We start from the raw sequence: 22097 nt of genomic DNA on the forward strand, positions 1-22097 counted from the left end.
GGACAGTGGTATACAGTAGGGAGGGAGTTGCCCTGGGAGTCCTCAACATCGACTCCGAACCCCATGAAGTCTCATGGCATCAGGTCAAACATGGGCAAGGTAACCTCCTACTGATTACTACCTACTGCCCTCCCTCAGCTGATGACTCAGTACTCCACCATGTTGAACACCACATGGAGGAAGCACTGAGGGTGGCAAGGGCACAAAATGTACTCTGGGTGGGGGACTTCAATGTCCATCACCAAGAGTGGCTCGGTAGCACCACTACTGACCGAGCTGACCAAGTCCTAAAGGACATAGCTGCTAGAGTGGGTCTGTGGTAGGTGGTGGGGGAACCAACATGAGGGAAAAACATACTTGACCTTGTCCTCACCAATCTGCCTGCCGCAGATGCTTCTGTCCATGACTGTATTGGTAGGAGCGACCACCGCACAGTCCTTGTGGAGACGAAGTCCTGCCTTCACATTGAGGATACAGTCAGTCGTGTTGTGTGGCACTATCACTGTGCTAAATGGGATAGATTTCAAACAGATTCATCAATGCAAAACTGGGCATCCATGAGGCGCTGTGGGCCATCAGCAGCAGCAGAATTGTACCCGACCACAATCTGTAACCTCATGACCCGGCATATCCCCCACTCTACCATTACCATCAAGCCAGGAGACCAACCCTGGTTCAATGAAGAGTGCAGGAGGGCATGCCAGGAGCAGCATCAGGCATGCCTCAAAATGAGGTGTCAACCTGGTGAAGCTACAACACAGGACTATCTGCGTGCTAAACTGCGTAAGCAGCATGCAATAGGCAGAGCTAAGCGATCCCATAACCAACGGATCATATTGAAGCTATGCAGTCCTGCCACATCCAACCGTGAATGGTGGTGGACAATTAAACAACTAACTGGAGGAGGTGGCTCCACAAATATCCCCATCCTCAGTGATGGGGGCGCCCAGCACATCAGTGCCAAAGATAAGGCAGAAGCATTTGCAACAATCCTCAGCCAGAAGTGCCGTGTTGATGATCCATCTCAGCCTCTTGCTGAAGTCCCCAGCATCACAGATGCCAGACTTCAGCCAATTAGATTCATTCCGCGTGATGTCAAGAAATGACTGAAGGCACTGGATACTGCAAAAGTTATGGGCCCTGACAATATTCCGGCAATAGTACTAAAGACCTGTGCTCCAGAACTGGGCGCGCCCCTAGCCAAGCTGTTCCAGTACAGCTACAACACTGGCATCTATCCTGCAATGTGGGAAATTGCCCAGGTATGTCCTGTACACAAAAAGCAGGACAAGTCCAACCTGGCCAACTGCCGCCCCATCAGCCTACTCTCAATCAGTAAAGTGATGGAAGGTGTCATCAACAGTGCCATCAAGCGGCACTTGCTTAGCAATAACCTGCTCAGTGACGCTCAGTTTGGGTTCCGCCAGGGCCACTCAGTTCCTGACCTCATCACAGCCTTGGTTCAAACATGGACAAAAAAGAGCTGAACTCGAGGGGAGGTGAGAGTGACTGCCCTTAACATCAAGGCAGCATTTGACGGAGTATGGCATCAAGGAGCCCTGGCAAAACTGAGGTCAATGGGAATCAGGGGGAAAACCCTCCGCTGGTTGGAGTCATACCTAGCGCAAAGGAAGATGGTTGTGGTTGTTGGAGGTCAATCATCTGAGCTCCAGGACATCACTGCAGGAGTTCCTCAGGGTAGTGTCCTGGCCCCAACCATCTTCAGCTGCTTCATCAATGACCTTCCTTCAATCATAAGGTCAGAAGTGGGGATGTTCGCCGATGATTGCACAATGTTCAGCATGATTCGTGACTCATCAGATACTGAAGCAGTCCGTGTAGAAATGCAGCAAGACCTGGACAATATCCAGGCTTGGGCTGATAAGTGGCAAGTAACATTTGCACCACACAAGTGCCAGGCAATGACCATCTCCAACAAGAGTGAATCTAACCATCTCTCCTCGACATTCAACAGCATTACCATCGCTGAATCCCCCACTATCAACAGCCTAGGGGCTACCATTGACCAGAAACTGAACTGGAGTAGGCATATAAATACTGTGGCTACAAGAGCAGGTCAGAGACTAGGAATCCTGAGGCGAGTAACTCACCTCCTGACTCCCCAAAGCCTGTCCAAGGCACAAGTCAGGAGTGTGATGGAATACTCTCCACTTGCCTGGATGGGTGCAGCTCCAACAACACTCAAGAAGCTCGACACCATCCAGGCCAAAGCAGCCCGCTTGATTGGCACCCCATCTACAAACATTCACTCCTTCCACCACCGATGCACAGTGGCAGCAGTGTGTACCATCTACAAGATGCACTGCAGCAATGCACCAAGGCTCCTTGGACAGCACCTTCCAAACCCGTGACCTTTACCAACTAGAAGGACAAGGGCAGCAAATACATGGGAACACCACCACCTGCAAGTTCCCCTCTAAGTCACACACCATCCTGACTTGGAAGTATATCGCTGTTCCTTCACTGGGTCAAAATCCTGGAACTCCCTTCCTAACAGCACTATGGGTATACCTACCCCAAATGGACTGCAGCGGTTCAAGAAGGCAGCTCACCACCACCTTCTCAAGGGAAATTAGGGATGGGCAATAAATGCTGGCCTGGCCAGCGTCGCCCACATCCCATGAATGAATAAAAAAAAAGTTATAATGGGGGACTTTAATTATCCTAATATAGACTGGGATAGTAATAGTGTAAAGGGCAGAGAGGGGCATGAGTTTCTCGAGTCTTTGCTTACAGAAAACAAAACTGTAATGGAACAATGGGCTGCCCTTAAAGAGAAGTTAGTTCAGGTACAGTCAAGGAACATTCCCATGAGGGGAAAAGTAGGGCAAACAAAACCAGAGCTCCCTGGATGGCGAAAGAGATAGTGAGTAACATGTGACAGATGTTAGGTGGATAATACAAGTGAGAACCAGGCTGAATATTGAAGGTTCAGAGGGGAAGTGAAAAAAAAGAAATGAGAAGCAAAGAAAGAGTGAGAAAAGATGGCAGAATGGTTCCAGGGATGAAGAACTTCAGCTACATGGATAGACTGAAGAAGCTAGGACTGTTCTCCTCGGAAGAGATTTAATTCGGGTGTTCAAAATCATGAGGGGTTCTTCTGTGTTATAACCATTCTGATTTTAAGACTAAAAAAAAACGTTCTGACCGAAAGGTCATCGACCTGAACATTAACTCTGTTGCTCTCTCCATAGAAGCTGCTTGATCTGCTAAGTATTCCCTGCATTCTCTTTTTACTTTATACTAAACAAAAATCCTAAAAGCTACATCATGTACCCAAGAAGTCATGACTGACCTACTCTAAAATAGGTATCTGCAGTCAGTGCTTCATGGCCAACTTGCCAATTGCCACATCTGACCACATGCTAACTTGTTCAATTCAGCAATTCATACTTGTTAAGTTACAGCACTGATTCTCAAACTGGGGTCTACAGGCCGTTGTGGAGGTTAGTGGAGCCTTTCCGGAGGTGAGGTGGGGTCCGCAAAGTAACCTGAAGAGTAAAATTCAGAGGCTTTTGAGAGGAGAGAACTTTTCAAAATAATGGGGTGGATCAAGAAAACCAGCGTAGCCTACTTTTATCTACAGACCTTTAATGAATGACCACGTGAAGCGGTGCAGAGTAAGCAAATGAGCATTGGTCTGGGCTGGATTGGTGCAAGTACGGCTATCATACGTGGAGAGGAGACGCGTGTGGAAGAGTGCCGAATGTGGCACGAAGCTTTACATTGTAAATAACCATCTGGCTTTCTTCTAATTTTTGCTGACATCGGTTGAACACCGGAACAAAATTCACTGAACTAGTTTAAGGTGTTTGCATAGTAGAGATCGGTTATTAAATTTACCAGTTACTGTGTCCATCAAATATTTGCATTGATATTGAATTATACTTTAAATGGGGGTATCTGTGATAACTAATGCACTTGAAAGAGGTCCTTCAACCAAAAATGTTTGAGAACCAGAGGTACATCATAAACACATGACAACCAACCTTATGTTAGCTACTATGAACTTCTCAAATATATTTCTTCACAGCTAAAAAATGATTCTTTTAACTTAATTTCTTTCTCTCGATTTGTGTATTTTTGGTAACACACCAAATGCAGTCAGCCTGTTCTCAGGCCCTGCATATGCTGCTCAGGCCAATGACTAAGATGTGTAGCAACACAGTAAAATACAAGTCAGAGTAGCTGTTACTAAACAATCTGGCATTCTAGTCAAATGGCATCTTTAAGTACTACATCCATTTCTGATCACTGAGAAAGAAGGACAGGAGGTATCCAAAAGATGAACATATTGACACAAGTAAACCAACAAAAGGAATGGAAAAGGGGAATTGTTCATATTATTTTAAATTAAACTGTAAGTGCATGACAGGATTACAGGTTCAAACCAGAAGGTAAATTTCTGATGGATCAGGAAAGTTTTCAAAGTGGCCAAAGTACAGAATCGACTACTAAAAGCTGTCAAAGTGAAAACCCAGGAACTGGATGTTAAATGGGGGACTTTAGGATATTTCTGGATGGATGAATTAATATAGACCAAATGGTTTTCCTCGTTCATAATCATTCAACTCATCTTGTGACAGTAAGAAACTTTCCATCCACTGGAAGGACTGTACAGGAAAACGAGAGATGAGACAGAAAACACAAAAGGAGAGTGAGCGATGAGAATACATGTGCAAGAGAGTGATGCGGTGAAAAACATTAGTAATGAGGGTGGGGGGGGGGGGGGGTGGACGAGGGCATGTGTACGAGAAAGTACTCATGATGGAAAGGGCAAAATGGAAAAAGAACGTACATGCGCAAATACAAGCAAGGGACTGCGTGGATGAGAGTCAGTGCAAGTGAACATGTCTAAGAGTGAGGGATGAAGAGTGCATGAGGAAGAGAGACAATGAACATTTGAGAGCACAAGAGCCTGAGTGGAAAGACAAAAGACTCAGTGTGTGAGAAGCAAGGAGCAAAAATATATGCAAGGGGAGGCAGGAATCAAGAGGCAGAAACCACACTTCTCATCATGAAGCAACTCACCAAGAAAGGGATCATGGGTAGAAATAACTTCAGGAACAGAAGCAGGTCCTTTTGAGGTGAAAGAATCTGATGCAGAAAAGAGGGGAGTTCAGAAATGGAAGTTAGCATTACCCCAAGGAGTAGAATACTGCCATATCCATCTAATAGCTTCCATAGTCACACTGACAATTCAATAAATGTGACTGCATTTTCAGGCACTAGGTATCTGGATGCATAATTTAAGTTGTATTTCTATAGTTCATCCAATATAATGCCAACTGAACATTTATGCCATACTGTCACCTAATCATATCAAGCTAGAATTTACACCCTTTCAGAAACATTTATATGCTTATATACATTCGTGATTTAAAAAAATCTAGTAATTAAGATCCTGACACAATTACATATCAAAATAGTAGATTTTTCTTCCTTGAAAAAGAGAACAGAAGATTTTAACTAAGCTCAGTTATCCTGTGAAATAACTGTGGCAATTAAAATGAGAACAGGATATGGCAGTCTCAGAATAAATATATATAATTTCTGATTCTATATGGAAACAGGATTAAAAGAGATAGCTCCAGATTGCATGATGGACCAAATGGTCACTTTCTGTGCTGCAATTTCTACAATTCTAACTTCAGATATATCAAAACGAGTCGTCAATGCACTGCAATGATTATGCACATCAGATACCTGCAGCAAAGATGTCTACCTCAGGAAAGTGTTCAATTTTTGTAGATGTAGCAGGACTTGGTTCAGGAAAAGAGTTGAATACATCTAGGAAAGAGTTACAGAAATTATGTGTCGTACTAAATTTCTTCTCGTTCACCATCCCCGTTGATTGAGTGGTGAGTTTTTTTTTTTAAAAACAGATGTGAATGTGACCACAAGAAGTACACAATGTTCATTTCATGCAATTTTTCAAATGGATTTTGTTTCTGAAATGTCAAAAATGCAAGTACATGTAAATCTATTTTTCATTTGGTGTAAAGACTCTCCATAGTGTTAATGAAAAAAAAAACAGTACAACAGTACTGACCAATAAGTTTTTTTGGAACACTGTCCATCCAAGATAGCTATGAGGGTAGGGTTAAGAATATATGAAATGGAGTTGTTCCTGAAACATTGTAGTCCTTTAAAAAGCCACAACAGTAACAACTACAATTTTTAAGTTACTAGTTTTGAACAGCTTTAGACTCAGACCATAATTTATGTAGACCTGAAAGATGAACACAAATTCAGGCTGCAAAAACACCCTGAAACCAGTGGAATTACCAGAAAACAAATGTAGACTGAAGTGCTTAGTTTGATTGCAGTGATCAATGTTCAGACATCAAAAGACAAATAAGTAGTAACTGGAGGAACAGGGCAAGTGATTTGTTGCAGCGCGATATCCTGCAATTTTCTTCTAAATGCAATTTCCCTATATTTCCTCTTGTATATTTACATTTTAGTCAGCCATGTTTTTAAAGCTTTGTGTACCGCCTCTCTGCCATCCAGCAACTAAGGAAGTCATCAGTTGGCCCTAGAGTTGGCAAATGTTTAGTTCCACTGCAGTCACCAGCATTGTTTAACATTAGAGTCTAAGTGCAAAACTGGAGCACTTAAAGGGACAAGCATTTTTTGTAATGATGGGATTGACCAAACACCAACAGAACCACCTAGAAACATGGATAAAAACACTCAAAAGGTCTTTTGCACAAACAGTCCACTTTACTAATGTACCTTCAACAAGTTTCAACACTCAGGGCTGAATTTTACGCAGCTGGCGGGGGTCCTGACGCTGGGCCAGAAAGACAAGGGGAACCCTGCCTTGGCTGTTTTGGGGGCCCCTGGCTGCATTTAATGGTGCACAACCAACTAACTGCCCAGGCACTAGAGTCCTGTCTCTGAGCTGCCAGCCAATCCGAGGGCTGGCAGCTTAGGAGTCCCAGCAGCGCCACCAGGAGCTGTGTCCACTACTGGTACTGCAGGAGGCCCTGCAGCAGGAGCAGCCATGGAGAGATGGTAAGTGGGGCAGGCTCACCAGGGCCAGTCAGGCAGGCTCCGGTGAGGGGTGGGGGTGGGTGTTAGGACAGGGGCAACCTTTGCTGCGGGGGGCCCTCCATGAGTCACAGATTGTCCCAGCTGGAGGCAGACCTCCACCAGCCAAACATAAGCTGCCTAGTATTATTGGTCAACCTCCCCATAAGGTGGAGGCAGCCTCACAGCTGCTGGTAAAATGGCAGCAGCAGTGGGATGAGGACTTAAGTGGCTACTTATGGGTGGGTGTCAATTGGACTCTAGGCAGGATGGCTGCCCTCTACCTTCCCCGCCGCCCCTGACTAAATTGAATGCCATTAGCAAGGCGACGAGCACTCGACATGCGGCCTTCCCTCACAATTTTATGGGGCCCCCTCCCTCTGCCGCCACCCTGCCCGTCCCTAGAGGATTGATAAAATTCAGTTCTCAGTATCTTACTGGTCAGGAGCACTTGCAATTCAGCCACTGTTCTGCTGAAGGACTCCTATAAATAAATTTCATGTAAATAAGCCCTTTTATTTTATGGTTACAACTGATAACACTTCTCTATCACCCTGAAAGATGAATTTCATAATAAGTTTGAAACCAGATAAAACCTGGAAACATCAGCTGCATTTCTGCTGTTACATATGCAGCCACTTTGTGCTTCACAGTGCCATTCATCATCTGTCTGCACTGAAAGCTTCAAGACCATGCATCATGGTACACATGGATTGAACAAACTTCACTGGGGAAGAGGTGCTGAGGATGTACTAATGCATATCAACTCCTTTTAGGACGATAATTTGAGAAGAAATTGTAAGCGCTTATTACTTAATTGGCTCCTTTTGAAATCATTGTGATTAAATCTGAAGCTTTCTAATTATGAACATTGTTACATGTCTGTTTCTTGCAGGACATTTTCAGACTTTGATCTGAATTCAGAAGTAATATTCAAAAATCAGGTGAATAATAGGGACTTATTAAATCATACTGCACCAATATGTACAAATTTGGATATTGTATTAAAATTGGAACACAACACAGCAACCTTGAATCCAAAATAAATGAGTACAGTATTGCAGAATACAATTCTCCCTCAATTTTTCACTCGTCATGATCAACACGAAATTTGAGAGATTCAATTTTTGGAAGGCAGGAAAAGGGAAAAAGTTAAGGCATACAAGAAACCAAAACGTGAATTGTTCTGCATACTTGATGGCATGCTGAGCCTTAAGTGTGTGCACTTGCATACACATGAAACACACTCCTGTTGAATATTAACACTTTTGGCAAGTTTCTAACAGGTTTCTTGCACAGGTACTCATCCTGCAAATGTGTAACAGTACTTGAGCATGGAGTAGACACGAGCTTAGGTTGGAATCACTACAAGCCTGTTTCAGTTTTGCTTTATTTTGGACTGCACTAATTCAGCATTACCTTTGATCTTTGAAATTACTTTCAGAGAACCAGACACAAACTTGCAAGTGGATTTCAAATCAGATCCAACAGTAATGTTATGTGCTCAAACATGACATACCCTTAGTTGAAGTAAAGGTGGTATTTCCAGACAGTTAAAATTCAGAAAGGACTGCTGAATTTGGTCCAGCAGGTTCAAATTTAGATTTCATGGCCCTTCTCTCGGGGTCAAAAATACATATTCAGAAAGCACATGGCTATCCCCAAGCTTAACTAAATATTGAAGTGAATTTGTATCATCCTCATGTGTAAAATGCAGAACTCAGTCACTGTAGCTTTCTTGAAATGACAAAGTCTTCCTCAAATGTTAGAGAAAGTACAAAATCTGGTGAATACTGAACAGGATTACTTTCAGTCTCCCTGGGCAAAACTTCTCATTATTCTCCATCATATACAGCAGAACTCCAAACTTCTCTATCACAAATGACTTATTTAGTTGTCCTTCCTCTTCTCACACTGTAAATGAGAGAAACTCAGACTCCTTGTCCAAAATTCAAGACAAATAAAAATGCTGCTGCCTCCTCTGACTTAGTCTCAATGCCGATCTCTCCCTCTAGTTTTTAGCCGACTGGTCCCTCACTCACTGCATTCCCTGCCTTTACTACAACTTCACTCCAGTTATGCAAGTGCTTCCATTTTTAAAAAATATTCTTTTTTTTTTTGAGGACTTGTGTTAAAACGGAAAAGATTCCATGGATGTGTTTCTTTTTCCAAGTTTACCGAAAGGACATTTGAGATGTTGTTTGAGAAACACCTGTGCTGGAAATCATGTGCTTTGGGCTCAGTAAACAACAGAACCCTTGGTAATCTGGGGGGAAAAATGGTTACAGAGAAGCCACATGTCAAAGTTTATGGAGGTCAGGACATCGACTCTCTGTTTGGGGTTTGGACATTGTCTTTTTTTAAGTGCAGTTGGGATGTGAACTGCTTGAAGACAGTTGCTGTTTTCCTGCCAAGGAAAAAAGAAACCACCTAGCTCACCACCTTCTCTACCTCTTTGAAGAAATCCTGCAAAGATCCAGTGTGGGAGAGCTAAAATCCCTAGTGCTGCATAGCTCCCGAGAAGTCGAAAAGAAATCCTGCAATTCAAGTGTATGCTGGTGGAAAGTCCTGATGCCACATTTCTCCTGGAAAGCCTACTAGAATATTTCTCGACATCTCCAGAACGGACTGCTTCTGAAACAATCCCAGTGACCTGTCTCCGCATACCCGGATGCCGGACCAAAAAGGGACAACTGACATCTTTCCATATCTTCTCTCCTTTTCATCAAGAATTAGAAAGTATTTGGCCAAAGTAGTCTTTGTTTTGTCACAAAACATCTGCAGAGAGAACTTCTGTATTTATAACCTGTGGAATAGTGGAAAAAAGTGCAGAAAAGATGATGCACTCCTCCCGCCTCAGTCATAACACTCCTCAATCCACTCCTTTCACCCATGAAGCTTTTAAACTGTTCCATCAGTTTTTCTCCCTTCCAAGCATCTAAGAACCACATTTCATCCCCTCAATTCTAGGATTTTTGGCATCACCATTTTCTTACCTTCAGCTGCACCCGAGCTTCTTAAAGACCATTACAAATACTATTCGTCTCAAAAATCTTATTCTTAGGCCTTCCATTCTCTTTAATTACTACCCTATTGTCAATCTTTTTCTCTCCAAGGTGCTGCAGCTGGTCATTGCTTCAAAACCAGATTTATTTCCATTGTTTTTGGAACATCCATTCTGCATTTCACCCAAACTACAGCACTAAGATCACAATGGTCAAAGTCACAAAGACATCCTGTGACTATCTTTCATTCTCAACTTCAATATATGATGGAGTTGAAGGCGCATTCCATTCTCCTCCAATGTCTCAACTCTACAGTTGACAGCTGTATTTTCACTGTCTTAAATACTGAGAAGACCAATGTCTTCGGTCCTCACCACAAACTCCACTCCCTAGCTTGCTGACTCCATCCCTCTCCTGGCAACTGTCTGAGGCTGAACCAGACTATTCACAAGCTTGGTGTCATATGAGCACCCAACCACATATCCCTGCCATTACTAAAACTGCTCATTTCCATGCCTGCTGCATCGCCTGCCTGACTCAGCCTCTGCCTCAGCTCATCTGTTGTTGAAACCCTCATCCATCCCTGTTACATCTCGACTTGGCTATTCCAATGCACTCCTGGCCAGCCTCCAATATCTACCCTCTGTAAATTTGACCATCTCCAAAACTCTGCTGCCATGTCCTTACTCGTATCAAGTCCCGTTCATCCATCACCCGTGCTTGCTGACCTACAATGGCTCCCGGTCAAGCAACAATTTTAAAATCATCGTTGTTTTCAAATCCCTCCATTGCCTCACCCCTCTCTATCTCTAATCTCCTCCAGCTCCACACCCCTCAAGAGATCTGTGATTATCTAATTCTGGCCTCTTGAGCATCCCCAATTTTAATTGCTCCACTATTAGTGGTCGTACCTCCAATTGCCTAGTCCTTAGGCTCTAGAATTCCCTCCCTAAACCTCTCTGCCTCTCAACCGCTCCTTCCTCCTCAAGACGCTCCTTAAAATCTACCTCTTTGACCAAACTTTTGGCCATCTGCCTTGTGACTTGATGTCAAATTTTGTTTTATAATGCTCTTGTGAAGCGCGTTGGGATGTTTTATTAAATTAAAGGTGCTATATAAATACAAACTGTTGTCGTTCTCTCCTAGTTCTGCTCAGACTTTGTGCAATACAGACACTGAATTCCAAAGGCTTCTCATCCTCCTATGCCCAGTCATTTCTCATGTACCAAATGGCAAATGTACCAATTCTTGGCCCACTTCATTATTTCTATGGTACCACTTGGCATCCCCTAGAAGCAGAAGGCTGGTTAATGCCACCCATAGAACCATAGAAAAAGTACAGGACAGAAGGAGGCCATTCAGCCCATTGTGTCTGCACCGGCCGAATAAACTATCCGTCCAAACTCGTCCCACCTTCTTGCACCTGCTCCATAGCCCTGCAGGTTACAGCACAACAGGTACATGTCCAGGTACCTTTTAAAAGAATTGAGGGTCTCTGCCTCCACCACCATTCCTGGTAGCAAATTCCAGACACCCACCACCCTCTGGATGAAAAAGTTTCCCCTCATATCCCCTCTAATCCTTCTACCAATCACCTTAAATCTGTGCCCCCTGGTAACTGACCTCCCCGCCAGGGAAAACAGGTCCTTCCTGTCCACTCTATCTAGGCCCCTCATAATTTTGTATACCTCAATCAAGTCACCCCTCAGCTTTCTCAGTTCCAGGGAAAACAACCCTAGCCTATCCAATCTTTCCTCATAGCTGCAACCTTCAAGCCCTGGCAAAATTCTTGTAAATCTCCTCTATGCTCTCTCCAGAGCAATTATGCCCTTTGTGTAATGTGGTGATCAGAACTGCATGCAATACTCCAGCTGTGGCCTAATCAATGCTCTATACAGTTCCAGCATCACATCCCTGCTTAGTACTCTCTTCTTCTTCTTCTTTGGCCTCCTTGTCTCGAGAGACAATGGGTAAGCGCCTGGAGGTGGTCAGTGGTTTGTGGAGCAGCGCCTGGAGTGGCTATAAAGGCCAATTCTAGAGTGACAGACTCTTCCACAGGTGCTGCAGAAAAATTTGTGTCGGGGCTGTTACACAGTTGGCTCTCCCCTTGCGCTTCTGTGTTTTTTCCTGCCAACTGTTAAGTCTCTTCGACTCGCCACACTTTAGCCCCGCCTTTATGGCTGCCCACCAGCTCTGGCGATCGCTGGCAACTGACTCCCATGACTTGTGATCAATGTCACAGGACTTCATGTCGCGTTTGCAGACGTATTTAAAGCGGAGACATGGACGGCCAGTGGGTCTGATACCAGTGGCGAGCCCGCTGTACAATGTGTCTTTGGGGATCCTGCCATCTTCTATGCGGCTCACATGGCCAAGGTACTCTATACCTCAGCTAATAAAGGAAAGCAATCCATATGCCTTCTTCACCACTCTATCCACCTGTCCTGCCACCTTCAGGGACCTGTGGACATGCACTCCAAAGTCTCTCACTTCTTCTACCCCTCTCAATATTCTCCCGTTTATTATATATTCCCTCGCTTTATTTGCCCTCCCCAAATGCAGTACCTCACACTTCTCTTGATTGAATTCCATTTGTCACTTTGCCGCCCACTCAACCAAAACATGGATACCATTCTGGAGCTCACAGCTTTCCTCCTCACTATTAACTACATGGCCAACTCTACCATTCTGACCCTTCTATTGATCCAAATATTACTGTTATACTTTTGAATTGCCAATCCAACATCACAACCTGAATAATTCAAAATTTTCTTCAGCTTCACCCTAATGAAACAGCAGGCAGCCTCCAGACCTAATCTTCACCTGCCCCTCCCCAACCAGGCTGCCACTTTCAACTCAATCAGGAGATGTAGAACTGTGGTATACTACTGGATTCAGACCAGCTGCCTCATACACACCTGTTTGTTACCAAGTCTGATTTTTCCCTCATTTTTACAATACTGCCTGCCTTGATCACTACAGTTTCTTCTCCTAAACCCTACACTAAGCTTATTCAGTTGGAGATTCAAATTCTTAAAGACTTTCTTAACCCAGTCTCTCTGCCTCAACCCTACACAAGTTTCAACTCATCCACAATGCCACAGCCTGTGCCTTCACCCATACTCCCATCATCTCATTCTACCACAGCTCCCCAGACCCACAAATATCTCAAATAAAAACAGAAAGTGCTGGTATTACTCAACAGGTCAGGCAGCATCTGTGGAGAGAGAAACAGTTAACGTTCAGGTCTGTGACCTTTCATCAGAACTGACAATGGTCAGAAAAGAATTAGGTTTTAAGCAAGTGAAGGAGGAGGGGGTGGGGGGGGGGGATGTGTTTGATTGGGCAGAGGGAGATTAAATAACAAAGCTGTCCTGGGACAAAGGCAAAGGGTATGTTAATGCTCGTGGTGAAAGACAAAGCATTAGTCCAGACAGAGTGTTAATAGCAAAATAATGAGCAGCTCTGACTACATGAAAAACAGGCACATAGTTAAAAAATAAAATATAAAAAAGGCCAATCATGCTCTGAAGTTATTGAACTCAATGTTCAGTCCGCAAGGCAGTAGAGTGCCTAATCGAAAGATCAGGTGCTACTCCTTGAGCTTGCGTTGACGTTCACTGGAACACTGGAGCAGGCCAAAGACGGAAATGTTGGCATGAGAGCCAGGGAGAGGGAGCGGGGTTGATGGTTTGAAATGACAAGCGACCAGAAGCTTGGGGTCATGCTTTCAGACTGAGCGGAGGTGTTCTGCAAAGTGGTCACCCAATCTGCGTTTGGTCTCCCCAACGTAGAGACAACCGCATTGTGAGCAGTGGATACAGTATACTAAATTGAAGGAAGTACAAGTAAATCGCTGCTTCACCTGGAAAGAATGTTTAGGGCCTTGAATGGTGAGGAGAGAGGAGGTAAATGGGCAGGTATTACACCTCCTGTGATGCCATGGGAAGGGGACAAGGTGTTGGAGGTGATGGAGGAGTGGACCAGGGTATCACGGAGGGAACGATCCCTTCGGAATGCTGACAGGGGAGGGGAAGGGAAGATGTGTTCGGTGGTGGCATCACGTTGGAGGTTGCGGAAATGACGCAGGATGATTTTTTGAATGAGGAGGCTGGTGGGGTGTCAAATGAGGACAAGGGGAACCCTGTAGTGGTTTTGGGAGGGAGGGGAAGGGGTGAGGGCAGAAGTGTGGGAAGTGCGATTGAGAGGGCCCTGTCAACCACAGTGGTGTGGGGGGGGGGGCTGAGGAAAAAGGAAGACACATCAGAAGCCCAATATGTCATTCTTGCTTTCAACGGAATGATACCATTCCATTCTTTGCGATATCCTCTAATCTTATGTCTCTGACCAACTCGTAACTAGTCTGCTCAGGAGAGGAAAGGAGGCCTTCAAATTGGAGCCAAGATGAAATGAATATAAATGGAAGTTTGAAACCATCAATCGCTCTGGGAGCCTCTGTAATCCAATACCTGAGGCAGGTTCACAGTACTCTAGAGCACAATTTAGTCACCTATCTGGCTCACTAATAGAACTTGGAATTCTTTCCACATGGCTCCAGATAACTCTGCAAGCAAATGCTCTAACTTGTCGGGTACCTTGGCTGAACAAATTTCAGGAGACTGCAGTTTTAGCTGATTAAATGCCCAAGTGGAGTGCCCAAGCCTTAGCTCTGATAATTTGGATTGTAGATATACTCCATAATAGGAAAATCTATTTAAGTGGATTTCTCAGTCGCATATATTGGAGACTTAAACATGGTAATGGCTTTCCATGGTGGTTAAATACCCAGCTGAAAATTTAAAAAATCCAAAACATCTAATCAAATCAACAGGTTATGTGTATGAGAACCTGTATTAATGAGACTGGACTATGTGAAAGAATGAGGGAGAATTCCTATTTACCGCTAAAAAGGTGGGCCACTGTCTGCTTTGAAGCAGCACTAGATGCGATTGTGGTTTTTACTACATCTTCAACGGGTTGCATGTCAAACAGGTCCAAACGACAGACAGAGTCAATGCAACCATCTGAGGCAGAAAATGGGTCTAATAGATAGAAAAAGAGAAAGGTTGAGAGGATAAAACGGTAAAAGACAATAAAAAAGTGGTCTCTCCTTGGTCCTGGACATCTCTATCAGTAGCAGGTATTTCAGAAACATTTGTTACATTATCTCCAATTATAAATCATTCTTTCTCTGGGCCTCAAAACTATGCAATTCTTTATCTTCCTCAGTTTCCCCTTCCTCCTACAATCTACAGGTTTTTAAAACGACAACAAGGCTCTAAAGCCACTATGTCTCCCCACCTTCAACTCTTTTCAACTTTTGTTACTGCCTCAAACTATTAGCCTTGAAGTTTCACCTAAGGTATTTTATAATTGAAAAAAAAATTCCTCATATCATCACTTGGTTATCCATTACCCAAAAGCCTTACACACACACACACACTGTTAAGGTTAATCCAGGACCAGATGCTTTGATCTAGAATGTTGGATGTCTGAAGTATGTAGCTATAATGGAACCAAACTACAGTATACATTTATCTGAATGTTAAAGAATGGCCATTTCCACCTTTTTATTTAGAGATACAGCGCTAAAACAGGCCCTTCGGCCCACCGAGTCTGTGCCGACCAACAACCACCCATTTATACTAACCCTACAGTAATCCCATATTCCCTACACTAGGGGCAATTTACAACGGCCAATTTACCTATCACCTGCAAGTCTTTTGGATGTGGGAGGAAACCGCAGCACCCGGCGAAAACCCACGCAGACACAGGGAGAACTTGCAAACTCCGCACAGGCAGTACCCAGAATTGAACCCAGGTCCCTGGAGCTGTGAGGCTGCGGTGCTAGCCACTGTGCCGCACCTTACTAAAACACAGAATTACAATATTACCAAATAATATCCACTTATCATTACATGGAATTCCGATACATTCTGACACTCAAAACTTACATTATCCTGAAATATATATTTATTATTTTCTATTTAAACATCACTAATGGATTTCACAGAATTTTGAATCAGTTCAAACCAAATTGGATGTTGAAAAGTTTCAAAATATGCTATCCTGTGTGCCTCAAGTACACCTTCAATTAAGATTGAATGGAAATGAACAATTTTTGAAAAAAACCTTCTTCCATACTGCTCAAGCATTCAATTCACTAACCTGAACTCCATTCAATTTTCCACTGAGCTTTACATTTATGGAAGTTACCACCAGGTGAGACACTCAAAGTGCTGTTAAAATTCATTAGTGATAAATGCCCAAATTTTACATGCACTTTAACAGCTGTACACAGAAGAATTCAATCTTAAGTACTTCAGTAGAGTCCATGTATTCAGTGCCTCTGCGGTTCTTCAAAAGGTATTTAAGATATTTACACTTCACAAATTCGTTTATAGTATAACTAACTTTAGTATAACTTGAACTAACATTCACCTAGTTTAAATGCACAAACATTTCAAAAATATGACAAGACACTTACCCCTAACCCAAATGTGAGCAAGGATGATAAAGAAAAGAATTTAATACTGGAAGACCAAATTTAAGGAGGCTGGGAGGGTGGGGGGGGGGGGGCGCAGTGGGGGAAAAGACAGGAAAAAGTCAGAAATGGTTGAATTAAGATACTCCTGCTTCTGTGAACTTTTCAATTTCCTTTCTGATCTTGTAATTTTTCTTTGTATCTAAGAATATCTGGGTCAGACATAACCAATGACATGGTCCAAATGCATTGGGCTAACATAGATCTGTACATGGGTGTGAAAAACTGCCTTTTTAGTTTGAACAGAGGAGGATTGGTGAGGTGATTGGAGGGAAGGAGGAAAAATATTCCATAGATTGTTTACAAGAACCGCTTAACATAACTTGCAATCATATAGTACCTTAAAAATAGCTGAGAGGGTGGCAAACTCAGCATTTAAGGACTTTTCTTGGAAGCAGGGAAGAAACTGGCAAGAGAATATTTTAAAAAACTCAAAGTACTCCTGCAGATATGGATTTGGCTCCAAACAGAAAACTATCAGGAGCAAACAAGCAAAAGCTGCAGTACAGGCATTATATAATTCTCTTTTTCTGGGATTCATTCTGCTCATTATTTTTTTTTTTATGTATATACGCTTATTCTAATAGCACAATGTCAGCAAGCGTGGTCTCTTCAGACTACTAGAAAAGATCGGATGTCCACCAAAGCTACTAAGTATCATCACCTCATTCCATGACAATATGAAAGGCACAATTCAACATGGTGGCTCCTCATCAGAGCCCTTTCCTATCCTGAGTGGTGTGAAACAGGGCTGTGTTCTCGCACCCACACTTTTTGGGATTTTCTTCTCCCTGCTGCTTTCACATGCGTTCAAATCCTCTGAAGAAGGAATTTTCCTCCACACAAGATCAGGGGGCAGGTTGTTCAACCTTGCCCGTCTAAGAGCGAAGTCCAAAGTACGGAAAGTCCTCATCAGGGAACTCCTCTTTGCTGACGATGCTGCTTTAACATCTCACACTGAAGAATGCCTGCAGAGTCTCATCGACAGGTTTGCGTCTGCCTGCAATGAATTTGGCCTAACCATCAGCCTCAAGAAAACGAACATCATGGGGCAGGATGTCAGAAATGCTCCATCCATCAATATTGGCGACCACGCTCTGGAAGTGGTTCAAGAGTTCACCTACCTAGGCTCAACTATCACCAGTAACCTGTCTCTAGATGCAGAAATCAACAAGCGCATGGGTAAGGCTTCCACTGCTATGTTCAGACTGGCCAAGAGAGTGTGGGAAAATGGCGCACTGACACGGAACACAAAAGTCCGAGTGTATCAGGCCTGTGTCCTCAGTACCTTGCTCTATGGCAGCGAGGCCTGGACAACGTATGCCAGCCAAGAGCGACGTCTCAATTCATTCCATCTTCGCTGCCTTCGGAGAATACTTGGCATCAGGTGGCAGGACTATATCTCCAACACAGAAGTCCTTGAAGCGGCCAACATCCCCAGCTTATACACACTACTGAGTCAGCGGCGCTTGAGATGGCTTGGCCATGTGAGCCGCATGGAAGATGGCAGGATCCCCAAAGACACATTGTACAGCGAGCTCGCCACTGGTATCAGACCCACCGGCCGTCCATGTCTCCGTTATAAAGACGTCTGCAAACGCGACATGAAATCGTGTGACATTGATCACAAGTCGTGGGAGTCAGTTGCCAGCATTCGCCAGAGCTGGCGGGCAGCCATAAAGACAGGGCTAAATTGTGGCGAGTCGAAGAGACTTAGTAGTTGGCAGGAAAAAGACAGAGGCGCAAGGGGAGAGCCAACTGTGCAACAGCCCCAACAAACAAATTTCTCTGCAGCACCTGTGGAAGAGCCTGTCACTCCAGAATTGGCCTTTATAGCCACTCCAGGCGCTGCTTCACAAACCACTGACCACCTCCAGGCGCGTATCCATTGTCTCTCGAGATAAGGAGGCCCAAAAGAAAGAACAATGTAATTTGCTTAATGAACTCCCATAGAGTTAAGGCTAAATGTTAGGCTGTTAACTAAATCAAAAAATTCAGGTTGGGTCAAATTACAAAAGTAATGTTAAAGCACTTCATAAATGACATTTCTAATTTTCATCGTCTAGTACGTGTATAATTGAACTAACGGTTGTTTTGTAGAAAAAAAAATCAGTTCAGGCAATATAAACTGCCAGGAATAGATTAAAGGAGCACAATGTTCTGTACAATGTCATACTATACGGCATAAAATAAAAAGTTGAAGAAAAATATACATTTTCTAAAACTAAAAATTAAGATAATCTGGCCATATTTGCACAACACTGATCATATAACTAGGCATCGCTATAGTTCAAACTATTTGATTCTGTATCAGAAGTCTGAACAAATACTATGCAAACATTTAATTAAGCCATTACCTAAAGCTCCATTACATAATACACACTAAACTACGTTTCAACAGATCTCAAAGCTGACACTGAACTGCTCAAGCTTCAATGACTTTGGTAGGTAATTTTATCCAAAACCCTTGTTACATTATTGTCTGAATAAACTGAATTCCATATGCTAATTTTGGTACATTTAGTATTTCAATTTATTGTACCATTAAATATTTCAAACTATTCAAATAATGCTTTTTTTTAAAATTGGTTTTAAAGACACACGTTTCCTGTAGATGGTGGATTTTATCTGATATGCTGATATTGGATGCCGCAATGTACAGGAAGAGTCTGAAACAGAAAACCAATTTGCAAATGCATTATTTTTAACAATTAGAAGTTGCAGGTTTTGTAGATCTAAAGACACAGTACAAATTGAGTCCACAGAAGGATTTTTTCCTTTGACAACTGCACAGAATGGGATGTAAAAGAAAATTTTAATGCTCCAGTTTTTCTGAAAGAGTTCCAGAATAAACCTGTAGTAGGGAAATTGCGTATAAAGAGGCATTATTTCAAAAACATTCCACCACTATTGTAGCCAAAATTTTTACTAACGGACTGTGTGCATTTGAGGATTATCTTATGACTTCAATACCAAGGATGCGATGTTACAGTATATATCAACATGCAAACCTCAGAACTGAATGAATTCAGTTCCATAATATACTAACTACACTGAATGCCACAATTAGACTCCAATTCACTACCAAGCAGTTGGCATTAGAGAGATAGCTTGACTCTAAGAACAATAAATAACTATACATTCACCTCCTTCTTGCTCCCCTTTATTCGCTGTACTTCCCACCCACCCAACTCCTGGCCCCAAAATGATGCAGATCATGTTTATTGTTTAATGTGCTGAATGTTAGGAATCGGAAGCTCAGGACTCAATAGATTAGAGATACAGCACTGAAACAGGCCCTTCGGCCCACCGAATCTGTGCCGAACATCAACCACCCATTTATACTAATCCTACACTAATCCCATATTCCTACCAAACATCCCCACCTGTCCCTATATTTCCCTACCACCTACCTACACTAGTGACAATTTATAATGGCCAATTTACCTATCAACATGCAAGTCTTTTGGCTTGTGGGAGGAAACCGGAGCACCCGGAGAAAACCCACGCAGACACAGGGAGAACTTGCAAACTCCACACAGGCAGTACCTGGAATCGAACCCGGGTCCCTGGAGCTGTGAGGCTGCGGTGCTAACCACTGCGCCACCTTAGCTAAGTGGTCGGTAGCACACTTATCCCAAAACCCCAAATCCCCCACTTGAAGTGTTCCATGATGCACAGTTGTTTTTTTTTTATTTGTTCCTGGGATGTGGGTGCCGCCGGCCAGGCCAGCATTTATTGCCTATGCCTAATTGCCCTCGAGAAGGTGGTGGTGAGCTCCCTTCTTGAACCGCTGCAGTCCATGTGGGGTGGGTACACCCACAGTGCTGTTAGGAAGGGAGTTCCAGGATTTTGACCCAGCGACAGTGAAGGAACGGTGATATAGTTCCAAGTCAGGATGGTGTATGGCTTGCAGGAAAACTTGCAGTGGTGGTGTTCCCATGCATCTGCTGTCCTTGTCCTTCTAGGCAGTAGAGGTCTCAGGTTTGGAAGGTACTGTCTAAGGAGCCTTGGTGCAGTGCATCTTTTAGACGGTACACACCCCTGCCACTGTGCGTTGGTGGTGGAGGGAGTGAATGTTTGTGAATGGGGTGCCAATCAAGCATGGTGTCCAGCTTCTTGAGTGTTGTTGGAGCTGCACTCATCCAGGCAAGTGGAGAGTATGCCATCACATTCCTGACTTGTGCCTTGTAGATGGAGGACAGGCTTTGAGGAGTCAGGAGGTGAGTTACCCGCTCTTGTAGCCACGGTATATAGAGATATGGCTACTCCAGTTCAGTTTCTGGTCAATGGGAACCCCCAGGATGTTGATAGCGGGGGATTCAGCAATTGCAATGCCATTGAATGTGAAGGGGAGATGGTTAGACTTTCTCTTGCTGGAGATGGTCATTGCCTGGCACTTGTAGATAAAAGTAGATTTGATTTACACAGTGGAATGATTATGTGTCAAAGTTGATCTTGCATAGAATTTTATCTTGATGAATATCTCCTGTTTTGCTATATTATGCAAAAGTTGTTACAAAACTTTCTCAACTTCCCAAAATGTTCTGTACGACCAGGGGAATTAGAGAAGGATACCAAGTGGCAGTGGAAAGGCACTTTGCATCTGAAAACAGTCATTATGAACCAGGTGTTAATGAGTTCAACATTAGGCCACTAAAGACTGTCCTCATTTAAGTATTAAGGAATTAACTGTCATTGGAACTGTTCTATCAGATGGTAAAGCTTTCACGTGAGCAATCTTTGCTCAGATCAAACTGCCCACAACCAGTGCAGACATTTAAATTTTAGTTTTTTGTAGTTTTAAGAAAAACTTGTAGCACTGGCAGTTGTGCACGTGAGCTATGATGTTCAATACTGATCGATGGAAGCAATGATTCAGAAAGGGCTTTTTTAATGTGTATGCAATTACTGTCTGTCCATGGCAATATGTGCAATAACTACACATTATTCCTTGCTACATTCACGCTCCACAGTTGGGTGGGGGAAAGATGCATGATTATCAGTGGCTAATTGTGGTCCTGGTTACGCAGCATGTCAGTGGATTTGTGATCATCTTGCCATGGGTTGGGTATATTGAATCGTGGCTCAAATAATGAGATCTTGATTTCCTGTGGTTGTCTAAAGATACTTCTGAAGGAGAGAAAATCAGAAGTGAGAGGCAGCTCATGTCATTATAATAGTACCTACAACTGAGAGGTAGAGACTCAAACAGTTGCCCACCTGCTCGAAGAAACACAATTATGCAGACGTAGAGAAATTAACATAAATGACTACAGACAGCAAGTGCTTTGAAGAATAGTCAGATATTGTGGTATCCTTCAGTACAAGTTTCAAATAGTGTGTAACAGTGTTTGATCCAGTCAAATGTCTAACCATCCAATGGATGTTTTTAGCAAACAGGGTTAAGGAAAATCCCAAAGCCTTTTATTCATATATAAGGAGCAAGAGAGTAACTAGAGAAAGGATTGGCCCACTCAAGGACAAAGGAG

General features: G+C 43.3%; 1 protein-coding gene across 5 annotated transcripts in view; it reads right to left on the reverse strand.

Annotated features, from left to right (window-relative positions):
- Nucleotides 1-22097, reverse strand: part of LOC137377617 (phosphatidylinositol-binding clathrin assembly protein-like) — a 168900-nt gene that overhangs the window by 15083 nt on the left and 131720 nt on the right. For 2 of the 5 annotated variants that reach the window (XM_068047452.1, XM_068047451.1), the window contains 2 exons: nucleotides 5728-5811; nucleotides 5053-5118 (listed from right to left, as the gene is read on the reverse strand). The exons of 2 other annotated variants lie outside the window; for them this stretch is intronic. In XM_068047452.1, coding sequence (XP_067903553.1) covers nucleotides 5053-5118; nucleotides 5728-5811 — 150 coding nt within the window. The remainder of the gene's footprint in view (nucleotides 1-5052; nucleotides 5119-5727; nucleotides 5812-22097) is intronic. One more of the 5 variants, XM_068047453.1, reaches the window with a different exon arrangement.

This window comes from Heterodontus francisci, chromosome 15, assembly GCF_036365525.1.
Source record: "Heterodontus francisci isolate sHetFra1 chromosome 15, sHetFra1.hap1, whole genome shotgun sequence".
Lineage (NCBI taxonomy): Eukaryota > Metazoa > Chordata > Chondrichthyes > Heterodontiformes > Heterodontidae > Heterodontus > Heterodontus francisci.